This window comes from Aptenodytes patagonicus, chromosome 3, assembly GCF_965638725.1.
Source record: "Aptenodytes patagonicus chromosome 3, bAptPat1.pri.cur, whole genome shotgun sequence".
Lineage (NCBI taxonomy): Eukaryota > Metazoa > Chordata > Aves > Sphenisciformes > Spheniscidae > Aptenodytes > Aptenodytes patagonicus.
This window is the reverse complement of record NC_134951.1, coordinates 24566548-24579014: the sequence shown is the minus strand read 5'-3', so window position 1 is coordinate 24579014 and position 12467 is coordinate 24566548. Positions and strand designations below refer to the sequence as shown.

Here is a 12467-nt window from a genome sequence, read left to right as displayed (position 1 = left end):
AGCAACATCTGGAGTGGCCAGGAAGTCTAAACTGTTGCTAAGAGCTATGGTATTGGGCTTCATCCCCAAAGCAACCAGAGTCAGTCTGAGTTAAAACACATAATTTAGGAACTTGCTGAGTTTAAACTACAATAAATAATGCCATCAAAGGGCACGTCTTCAACCAGGGATTTTGTCTTCTTCTGGAGATAAGAAGACTGAAAGATTTTGTTAAAGTTGCAGAGACCATGGCCTTCCAAGCCATATCTGATGCATCATGTAACACCTGTGAGAAAGCCAGAGAAGTTATCTTGATCTCAGCTAGAGTCACTATAAAGCACTTATTGGAGGAGGAGAGTGACAAAGGAGACTGTAATTTCTGTTATTAAAGAACAGAAAGCACTTGGCAGTTTGGAAAGTGGCACTGGAGGGATGCTTAAGACCACGATCTCAAAATCAAGATTTCTTCCTATGTTCAGAAGATGCAGTGGTTATTAAAGTAGGTGATAGTGATATAGGAAATCTGATCTCCTGAGCATTTTCAGTCTATTGTCTTGGTAGTGAACAGGCAGGAGACAGGTGATTATCAGGGAATATTAGTGGATTTCATCGTGGCCTTACAGGCTTAGCAAAGATATTCAGATATCTGGTAGTGTTGATGTTAGGTTATGGGAACATTGTTTCATGCATTCTCCAAGAGGATGCATGAAGGTCTGAGCACTTTGTTTCCTAAGTCATGGAAACAAACTGCTGGCTGTGACAGAAGGCAGAGGATGAATCTTCTGCAGAGTATGTGTTCAAAGTGAACACAGTGGAAGGTAACTATGTTAGCAGGTTCTACCTTCACAGTGTTCCAGTGATGAGGGTAATACCTCTCAGGGCAGAAACACAGGAAACAGAGTTTTCCTTTTATATCTCCTGCCTCAGAAGTTTGAAGTATAATGGACAAAACTGCCAACCTGGACATTATGGACAATAGGAGAAAAAGTCAAAGTGCCATGACCAGTTAGTCAAAGGTTGGAGAAGAGACTGGGTCTTTGTGCACAGCCTCACATGCTGATGCTGATGGCATGACGAAGTCAGTACATCTGGATGCTCTGGACCACAGCTAGGACTGTGTTGGACAGCCAACATGGCTTCACCAGGGGAAATTGTGCCTGACAAATTTGGTGGCCTTCTATGATGGGGTTACAGCATTGGTGGATAAGGGTCCGTATTGTGACCAATATTATTTAAAATCTTTGTCAGGGACATGGACAGTGGGATTGAGTGCACCCTCAGCAAGTTTGCAGATGACACCAAGCTGAGTGATGTGGTTGATACTCTAGAGGGAAGGGATGCCATCCAGAGGGACCTTGACAGGCTGGAGAGGTGGGCCCGTGCGAACCTCATGAAGTTCAACAAGGCCAAATGCAATGTTCTGCACCTGAATCAGGGCAATCCCAAACATGGATACAGGCTGGGCAATGAGTGGATTGAGAGCAGCCCTGTGGAGAAGGACTTGGGGGTATTGGTGGATGAAAAACTGAGTATGAGCTGGCAATGTACACTGGCAGCCCAGAAAGCCAATTGCATCCTGGGCTGCATCAAAAGAAATGTGGCTAGCAGGTTGAGGGAGGTGATTCTCCCCCTCTACTCTGCTCTGGTGAGACCCCACCTGGAGTACTGTGTTCAGCTCTGGGGCCCCCAGCATAAGAAAGACAGGGACCTGCTCGAGAGGGTCCAGAGGAGGGCCATGAAAATGATCAGGGGGCTGGAGCACCTTCCCTATGAGGACAGGCTGAGAGAGTTGGGGTTGTCTAGCCCAGAGAAGAAAAGGCTCCAGGGAGACCTTATAGTAGACTTCCAGTACTTACAAGGGGCCTACAGGAAAGATGGGGAGGGACTCTTTAACAGGCAGTGTAGTGATAGGACACGGTTTGAAACTGCAAGAGGGTAGATTTAGGTTAGATATTAGGAAGAAATTCTTTACTGTGAGTAAATTCTTTACTGTGAGACACTGGAACAGGTTGCCCAGAGAAGTTGTGGATGCCCCCTCCCTGGAAGTGTTCAAGGCCAGGTTGGATGAGGCTTTGAGCAACTTGGTCTAGTGGAAGGTGTCCCTGCCCATGGCAGGGGGGTTGGAACTAGGTGATCTTTAAGGCACCTTCCAACCCAAACCATGCTATGACTCTACTCGATTCTATGATTCTATTGGACTGGGTCTGAAGGAAAGGACCAACATCATTACTTCCACTGGTGGGATTGTTGATCGAGATCCTTGAACTTGTTCAGATGAACTGCAACTCCAGATGATGGTGTCAGTGATGCAGGCACAGGCTCCACAGCATTACAAGCCTGAAGGTTTGACAAGGGAAAAGAAGTTTGTGGGTGTCCAGGCTGAAGAAGCTGAGCAGATGGGAACACAGGATTCATCAGGGCCTCCTGCTCACTCACATGGCTCAGCATGGAGGGACAGGACATTGTGTGCTAGACCAGACCTGAGCCAAAGCCAGACAAAACAAGCCAACCTGACATCTCCCCACGTGTCAGTCTTTGCCTTCAGTTCCTTGCGGGGCTAACATACAGCTAGTAACACTGTGGAGGTGAGCAATGGTCAATGGACAGAGAAGAGACTTTTCCCTTCCACGAGGATGTCTCAGCAGCTCAGACATAGTGCTGTTGGAAACATGATGGTCTAAAGATATAAACAAGGAAAGGTCCCTACAGAGAACATCAGTTTGGCCAATTGATGTTGCTGGAACAAAGCGGGCAGGCTGGCAACACGCACTTTTCTTCCGTATTGCATATCAAAAGCATACCTGATTTTGCCAACTACATTGTTTGGTTTAGTAACAGATAGCATGTCTTCTTTTGAACTCTGCTTCTGATGTGTGGAGGCGGATTTCCCTTTTATATTTTGGATGGGCTGGTATCTTTCCATAGATGCAACACATTGAGAAAAAGTCTTTTTCATCTACCTGTTTTCAAGTGCTTTCTTATTGGTATTTCACCTAGAAGTATATCCTGAATAATTTGCCCAATATGCAACTGACATCTAGAATTTACAGGCATAAATGAAGTAACCTGCTCTAAAATTTTATTAAAAAAAAAATTATCAGGAAAATGATGGCCCAGGTATCAAAATAAAAATGACATTAGTTACCTCTAAATATAAACTCTTGCCAAATTATCCTTCCCTCCAGATTGCCAAGGCTGACACTGACTAAATGACCTGATGATTTCCTTCATATTTTAATGCTTTCATTTCCTCACTGTGCCTTGTAAAAGCAGGAGAATGCCAAATTTTTGTGTGTGTGTGTGCAATCTAGGATTGCAAATATTGTAATAACCAACAAAAAAAAAATAGATCTGGAAAATGGAGGCAAATGCCAACACAAGTAAAAGTGGGAAATAAGAAAATAATTTGCACTCACAAAGGAAAAAAATGAACAAATAAATTGCATTTCTGAATGGCAGATATTATAAAGACTCCTGCTAGAAGACAGCAGGAAACTCTTTAGATTTAATCAGATTGGCCAGGCTAGATTCAAATGAGCAGAGGAGAAAAAGTAATACATTTGGTTTGATTGTGTGGCTCCTGAAACTCAAATAAGTCTTAATAAATCTGTTGTTATTCTCCATGATTCATTATAGCTTTAATACTTGCATGGGTTCTAAAAGCCTTAATATTTGCAAATTGGCCCACAATCTCAGTAAAGCAAAATAATGTGACAAATTATATGTCTATCTGGTTATGAGGGAGTCTCATACAGAAGAGGAAACAAAAAAATAGCCAGACACTGACCAAAAGCAGAAGAAACGAGTAGATCTAATACAGCAGGTCATCTTCCTCTCTCCTTGCAAACAAAGAACTAAAACTTCTTTAAAAATTTGGCACTTTATGCCATGAAAAATGTTGTTTTATGGGCTTATAGTATGCCCATAAGGCTTCTAATATTAATCGTAAACGTAATGGAGCATTTTGAGATTATTTCTATCTTATTTGTCTCACCTTTCACAAAGGCGTAACACTCCCCTCCACGTTTTTTGCTGCCAATACAAGGAGCAGACAATACTATGAATCCTCTGTGATCAGTCACTGCTGACCAATCCAGCTCAAAATTTGAAAACTAAGTATCAGATACTGGCACTGACTCGGTAATAAACGATCCACAAGTAAATTATACTAACACAAAATTATCTGAATAGATGCAAATCACTATTGCAAATAACTGGCTTGTTATAATCAATCTTGGCTTGTTTATAGGCACTCATTCTAGAAAAGGATGCATGAACTGACTAAATTATTCCTTCAAAGTATTTGCTAAGCTTTTGTAACTACTTAAAAGCAACCTTAATTTCTGTATTGAAGTATTATTCTGCTCTTAAACATGAGCACTGCAACATGACATTGTAATGTCCTAAAAATTCCAGTCTAAGCTTCTATACATACTGTCTCTAAGGGAGGCTTGAAGTTAATACATTCAGTGTGTACGAAAACAGATTTTAACCTGGTGTCTTTCGCTTCTCTCTCATAAGCATCAGTAATAAGAGTCCTTTGGGCCACATTATCTCTCCCCATGCAACTTCACTGCCCTCAATGGGTTTTCACTGCTGTAACTGATTTGTTCTATAATTAGAATTTAATAAACAATCTCTCTGATGATGCACAGGAAGGGAAATAATTCACCTTTCCTCTCTTGCATAGGCTTCTCAGTGATAAGAGTAAAAAAGGGAAGAAAACACTACATTTGACACTAGATCAAGTACATGTAATTGTGAATGCAGATGATAACCATTCTTAGGTACAGGGAGATCGCATTTGTGTGCAGTGACTTCAAAGTAGGAAATATACTTCAAATAAAACTACAGTACTAACTGCTACTGCTTTCCTTAACTGATGGAATACTTGTATCAGCCAAAAAACATATACTCTTTCAAAATAGTTTTCAGAAACCCACCAAAATAAACCTACACTTTCATGCTTCAGTGATTTTTTGTGCCTCACCACAGGGCTCCATTTTGCTACTCCACTACTTCCCAGCAGAACATCTGGAGTACTCACAGTAAGTGCTAATTACCACAAGAATATCCTACAATGGGTTGAAAACTTCCACTGGTCTTTTAAGAAAGCACTTTTTGCTAAAAATGCATGCCAGAGTTTAGAAACGGGATTCATGTCAAGCTAATATGAAATAGTAACAACAAAATAATGCACACAGCAGTGGTTGCTCATAACTTTTTTGGTGCATTTAATGCTAAGTGGCAAATTGTTCTGAACCAACAAATATTCTGCAGGGCAGCAATCTGGGTCTTCCCCACTTTGAATGTTTCATTATGGTAGATGGCAGTTAAGAAAATGAGCAACAGTAATTTGTGAAAAGAGTAAAAAATTAGATGGCTTTAAAATAACTATAGCTTTGTTTTAACTACAGCTCCAACTGCTAAGCTTTTTGGCAAGTGAGGAAGCCAAAATGCAACCACTGGATGGGAACTCTGCTAACTGGCTAACCCTGTGGATCCTGACTTAACTCTCTCTCTCTCTATGTATAGGTCAATGTTAACTCGAAAGGCCAGGTTATAGTCTCTGTACCACGGAGGTGTTATCAAAACTTTCACTGACTTCTGCAGGCCAAGGACTTCACGCACTTCTGTCACAAAAGCACAGTCTGACAGGGATTTTAGGAGCAGAATGAACAACGCTTACCTCTAAAACTTTGGATCATTTATGATCCAAAGACCAGTGTAATCAATGCGAATATTTCTTTTGATTGCTATGTGTACACTGAAGTAGAGCACTGACAAGGATGGTATAACCTAAACAGTACAAAGAAAATGTAGATGTTCATCCAAGTAAGTATGCCATGTGGGTACAAAATGCTTTGCCTTAAAGGGAAATTCCAGTTTGAGACTGCAGAGTTTCTTGAACAAAGTGTTTACCATACGATATTAATAATTTCATTAAATATATATATAAAAGATTATGCAGAAGATCTCCTTTTGACACAAAAAATCAGGCAGGCGAGTTATTGCACTAGTCCTCCTAGTGGAGGACTAGCTGAATGCAGCTTTTGATTTATAAGAACAATTTGTTTAATTAAGATTCTAGAGATTAAAAAAAAACCTAGGTATTTTGAAGCATGATCTCCTGACGATAAATGAAGATGACAGAGTCAATTCTCTACGTTACAATTCGTGCTCGTCTCCAAAAATATCATCATGAATCAGCCTCCACACTTACAACATTTGTTTCCATCTCATCTACTTCTGGGGTTTCTGTTCATTTTGAGAAGCTTCGATGTCTTTTAAATAGAGAAGAAACAAAGGACTGCATGTTTTGAAATACTTGAAATACTTGAAATAAATAAGGAGTAATTTCTTGACGTGTTTTCTCATATATTTTACAATCCAAATGCTTTTAATATGAAATATGCTCTGGTTTATAACTAGAGCAGTTTTTGAATGTTAATCATTAGCACATATACAAGGGTGTGCCAAAGAGCAAGGAAAATCCCTGAAAATATATTAGCAATAACCTTGTTCTTGACTTAGTGGTATTTTACTCTAGACAATCTCTACCCTCCATTTTAATTCAAATATTTTGATTAGTCTTCTGCTGTCATGATAGAAGACAGATATGAAGACTATAGCTACTAGTATTACTAGAGTTTTATTCTTTGTTCTATATATATATTCTTAAGAATGCTGACTAAATTTTTAATCCCAGAATCAGTATTTTGCAATTTGTTTGAATTTAGGAATCAACATTTTTTTCCAGTGCCTACTGACATGTCTGACAATATTCCTCTTGATTTAAATATGGCAGTGAAAAAAAACCACAAAAGGCAACAGCTGTTTTCTGGAAAAGCTTTGTCTCTGAAGCTTTTTTTGTTCAAAATTCCCACCTGCGATAGGGCTAACATACCATGAGATGGGTTACCATATCTGTGTCGTTCTCTGTCCTTGCAGACTGGGTGCTACTGATCTTCATAATAAGTCCAGTGCTTCCCTAGGAGCTTGGGCTCCCTGTGCATGTGAGTACCAATCCTATGGCACATGTCTAGTATGCCAGGACTTTTTAAAAGGACTTCTATTCATTACATGTACACTACATAAATCATGTATACGAAAGACGTGGGAGCCCTAGGCTGGGTCCATAGCAGTTCCACATGCAGAGGCATCACTGGTCATTCTTTATCTTTGTGCCTCTCTGCCCCTGTATGAAGCTCCGTTGGCAAGCATTCTCACACCAATGTGTTAAAGGAATTAAACATTAAAAAATGCACAAATTAACCAACCTGCTAGCAAATTAATTCATGCAAATAAATGCAAATTCAATGCATTACCCTGGCATGGCATGCTAATGAGAAAACAAATCATTTAGTCAATCAAGGAAATATGCAAATAAAAACATCCTTTTCTAAGGTGCTTTGATGCAGAAGTCTAAAAGAAATTAAATACTTCAACCGTATTTTGGGGGCATAAATTACTATTTATGTAGTTTGCAATAAAAGTATTCTATTCTGTGTTTTTATTCCTTACAAACCTGGCAACAGAAATACAACAAAATGCATTTTCTGCTTAGAAATGCTGCAGAAAGGTATTTTTCACACTCATGTGAAGTTTGAAACTTACTGCAGAAAAAAACCCAAACAACTAAAATGTGCTCTCAGGATACTGTGTTGGGGGTAATTTTGCAATTTTAACCTTATCTAATGCCAAATGGTACAACCAAGCAGTTTGTACTTCTCAAAAGATAACAAACAGCTCATCCTTCTAAGACCTGCTGTTGCAAACAATATTTGCCTTTTTCAGTGTGTGCACCTGAGGACCAGTATTATGGGCCAAGCGTCAGATGATAAGTTGCTACAGGAAGATCCGCTGCCTCCGTGGAAATCATTGCACAGATGTTTTTGCGGATTATAAGCACATACATTATTAAACACACCACATACCAAGAAGGGTCAGAGCCCAGTGAAAAGTACTGGTCATCACCTGCAATAAGAAACAGGATCAAGTGATGTAATCAAAGTTTCAGAATTAATTGCTGAAATACCAGGACCGACTGAAGCAAGACACCGACATTGTTAAATACCACTGCGCACAGCTGCTGTAAAGAAGAGATAAGAACAACACTAGGTAATATTCCTTTCTGAAGAGTAAGTTTCAGGTTAGGGGCTAAAAGGTACCAAAAATTACTTGCTGCTCCTTTGAGCTTTTCACTGTTATCTGCTAAGCCTCTTCTCTGAACAATTTAGAATACACCAATTACTTTGTAAAACATTTGAAAAGTAGCCATCTGAATATTTTATCATTGCTGTTAAATTGCATTCTAGTCTTCTGCATCTAAAGAAGCAGAAGCAAATACTTTTATGTCGAGAAACGGACAAGCAGCTTGCTGGCAAAGCCTATGCCTTCCCATTAGTCTAATACGTTGTGGAACAGCAAAATTATACCACACTGAATTAAATAGTGAAGTTCAATCAGTAGCTGTGACATGCTTAACTCAAATACTTTTCTCTGATTGTATTTTGAAATTAACAGAAATGGAATTATTACTTTTTGAAGAAAATAATATACTTCTTAGTAGATGAACAGTCACTCACTGGGCTTTGTTACATGAACTATTACCTTCCTAAGATCTATGTTGCTGTCTCCACAATACCTGTAACTATGCCAAAATACATGGCATTTTCTCTGTAGTTGATCTAGCAAAAGTAGAGATTTTTAAGCACAGAAGTGTACCTAGTGAAGTAAAAGGGAATATTCACATACTTAAAATTATATATGTGTCTAAGTAACAGCAGAACAGAAGCCTAAATTTTCCTCTACTCCTGTGTCTCAAAGGACTTTGCATTCTTTGCAAGTTCAACTTTCTGATTTTTATTACTACCTGGTATTTCCTAGAGATTTAAACAAATGACCATTGCTATCTATAGTGCTTTCCATTTAGTAGAAGGAATAGCATTCAGAATTTGCATTCGGAATTGTCTTATTTCATTCACCTGAAACAACACAACATAACTGAGGTTCCCACAGCCTGACAGATATTTTGTCAGGTGAAATAAATAATCAATTTTTTGGTGGACAAATGGAGGAATGCTCAAAGCCTGTGCTTATTAATGTTATTTCATTACTCGCCATCTATAATTATGCTGTACCTATACCAGCACATTTCTTTCTCTTCCTTGGTACCTTCTCCCCAGCACAACTAAAAGTAAGGGTGGGGGGCGCTCTTTTTAGGTAGAATAACTGGAAGATCCAGCAGCATTACACATTTTCCAAGGTCAAAAGAGAAAGATAATGGAAAAATACAGTCAAGTATTTTAAAGCTGGCGTAATTCTATAAAAAGGACTGTGAATTCATGGAGGGAAGGAGATGAACATGCTGTTCACCTGTAGCTCTGCAGTATAATTTTCATATCAAGTGTTAATGACAGGTAACCTCCCTAGAGATTTATTCATTCATTTTCTTCCAGGTACAGCATATTAGCCGAAGACTTTTCTGCACAGCCACATTGCCATGATGTGAATTACAATTAACGCTAAGCAGCCAGGGGTTGTTTGTTAGATTATTAGAGCCAGTGAAGCTGAATGACTCATTCTATGCTATTTACAGAAAGAAGGCAAGCAATTCATCACAGAACAGATGTTAATGATAGGCTACCTGGATCCCTATAGAGGAACGTCGACTCTTAAGAAACTCCTCTGCTTTTGTCACTAAAATGGCCTTGTCACTGGTTCGTATCGAGGTGCTCTGGCTCTCGGACGCGTGGCGCTGCGCAGCTGCAGTTTCCAAGGCGAGATTCATGGCCTTGTTACTGTCCAAACTGTCAGTGGAGTTGTACATCCCTCGCCCGTCCTGCGGCCACGGGGAAATCCTCTGAGTCCGGCTGTCGTGGTACGCGTCCTGGGTGGATTCTGTGCTGCTCTGTGCCGTGACTGAGATCAGTGGCTTGGAAGTGGTACGAGGGGGTACCGGTGGCGGTGTTTTTTTGTAACTTGTGTAAGTTACAGCTATGGAAAGAATAAAAAAAAAAAAAAAAAAAGAGAAATCAAGATTAATCTGATGGAAACTTCACAACAGACATCCCCTTAACATTAATATTATGCTAGTTAAAAATGAAGATGGTGCAACATAGCGCTCTTTGTGAACCTCGCTGTTATTTGAAAGCGTCTCTCAGAGTCAGATGGGTATCCACAGCAACATTTTATTTCAACCGGGAAGCAAGGGGTGGAAATTGGAGTCCCAGATTACGGTGAAGATGAAAGAGACTTAGTGAGGATTTGTGTGTGTTAAGACTTGTGCTGGGTAGGTACACACTGGGGCTTCTGGGGTTGTTTCCGCATAGGGTAAAGCTGATAAGAGAAATAAAGGAAGATTTTTTTTTTCCCTCTTGTTATCATCTGAACTGTGGGCTCTGTATTGATACAGTGTATTAAGAAAGTAGCATCAATATACTGGAAAAAAATATTATTCAGAAACTTCTACCTTACAGTATGCCACACTTTAACCTTTAAAAATATTTCCAGGTGTACTGGCTTGAATTAGGCAAGATTGGCTACTTACACAAGAAGCATATGTTTTAAAAATATCCACAATATGGTTAATAAAAGGAAATTCCAGGCATGCAAAAAAAGTTACAATATATACAGAGCTACTAGATACTTGGACAACAGGCAAAACTACAAGTAATACCAAAAGCAGTGACTTTTTATCTATTATCCTGAAGTAAGCCTTAAATCCTTAGAACATACATTGAAGGGAGGTATACTTAAATGCAGAGAATATGGAAATACAGATATAAAAATGGGTCTAAAATACTGGGAGAACTGGATATACATGAGCAGAACTAAGACTTTTAGTCTGATGAGCAGAGCAGGTCTGAGGCTGGTTTAACATAGATTCTGTCTTGCAGCAAAAGGCTCAGTAAAACATCGAAGAAAGCTCTACAGATGCAGAATTGTGCCAATAATGCTTCCTTGCAAAATTTTAGAGATTTCATAGATATAGATATTTAGTCATTACTGTCACACAGCTGAATTTTCTAATTGTCTAAGCCCGCTATACTTTTTTGGTACTAATAAGAGCATTTCTGTTATGGAAGTGTTTTTTTCCCCAAAGCACATATAATCATAATTCATAAAATTAGCAACTGATACAAAAATGCATCATGATATAGCTTTCCATATTCCTGTACAGGAAAATCAAGTCCAATTCATTTCTTGTATAATTGCAGGAAGATAAAGAAAATTATTATGTTTCCCCATATCCATAATGCTGAAATAGCATAATGTATACATGCAGAGACCAGGATTATGAATGACTTAAGGAAAAGGTTTGCCTTTTTCTGGTGTTGTTAAGTGCATTGGACATTGCAACAGTGACTCAGGAAACCTTGGAATTGGGGTTACTTGAGTCCAAAAGGGATTCTACAAGAGTTCCTCTTCCCATTATACAAATGTGGGCTGATGAGCAATGAAGTCAGAAGGAGCGCCTCTCCCGTCGTGCTTTTTGATGTGAGGCTATGTTGCAGCTCTCTGGAGAGGAGACCAGTTTAGGAATTTGCTAATACCTGGGACTTCTGAGCTTGTATCATGAGGCTAGCCTATGGGAAAAGTGAGCCTAAAGAAGACTACTCTTAAATTTTGATTCTTGAGAATCATAAATAAAAGGGTGATCATAAATAAAAGAAAGCGAGGCAGAGCTAGGAAGTGAAAACCTTCATTTGAAGCACATTTTGAATTACTACTGATTCCTCTCAATTCTGGTAGAGATTTAAAGAGACTCTTGCTCTGAGCTAAATTGCTCTAACAGAGCAAAACATGTGAAAACATGTTCTTCAGATTCTGAGACTGTATGCTTTTTTTGACGTGCCGTTTTGTTGTCCTATCACCAATCTTATCTCTTGTCAGTTTTGTAACCAGCAGTTAAGAAGACAGAAAACCCCAATATTTTTCAGATGCTTTAGGGAATACAGAAAGTTCATGAAAGAAGGGAGAGGCTGCAAAGCTTGGAAATTAAGACAGTGCCTTATGAGTGCAAGCAGTGGCTCTAAGGAATGTTTCCGCTAAGAGAATTGCCCTAATACTGCTTCCCCGCCTTCACCCTGCAAATGTAGATGCAAGTGATCAAAGTGCTGGGAAACATTAGAAATAGAGACAATGGGGTGAAATAGGGTGAGTGAAATCTGGAACAGGTAGCTATTTCTACCTCTAACATAAGACAGGTTATCACTTATAACTAATTTACTGGTTTTTACTGTCTGTCTTCATGCAACAGAATAGCAGTGAATAATGAAACATATGGTAAATGTGATAATGAAACATCACAAGCAAGTATATCCCTACTACTCGGGCAGCAGATCACTCCTCTGTCTAATGAATATAAATGTTAAACTTCTGTTGCAACCCTTCACAGCTAACTTAATCTTCATTTACATTTCTAAAAAAGAAAAACTTTCCTTGTGGCAAAACCAAAACAGTCACTTGCTTTATTTTTTCTT

The 12467-nt window shown here is 39.1% G+C and overlaps 1 protein-coding gene across 12 annotated transcripts in view; it reads right to left on the bottom strand.

The window, feature by feature from the left end:
* Positions 1–12467, bottom strand: part of DLGAP2 (DLG associated protein 2) — a 494722-nt gene that overhangs the window by 21559 nt on the left and 460696 nt on the right. For all 12 annotated transcript variants that reach the window (XM_076332874.1, XM_076332875.1, XM_076332879.1 and 9 more), the window contains one exon: positions 9629–9978. In XM_076332874.1, the coding sequence (XP_076188989.1) occupies positions 9629–9978 (350 nt within the window). The remainder of the gene's footprint in view (positions 1–9628; positions 9979–12467) is intronic.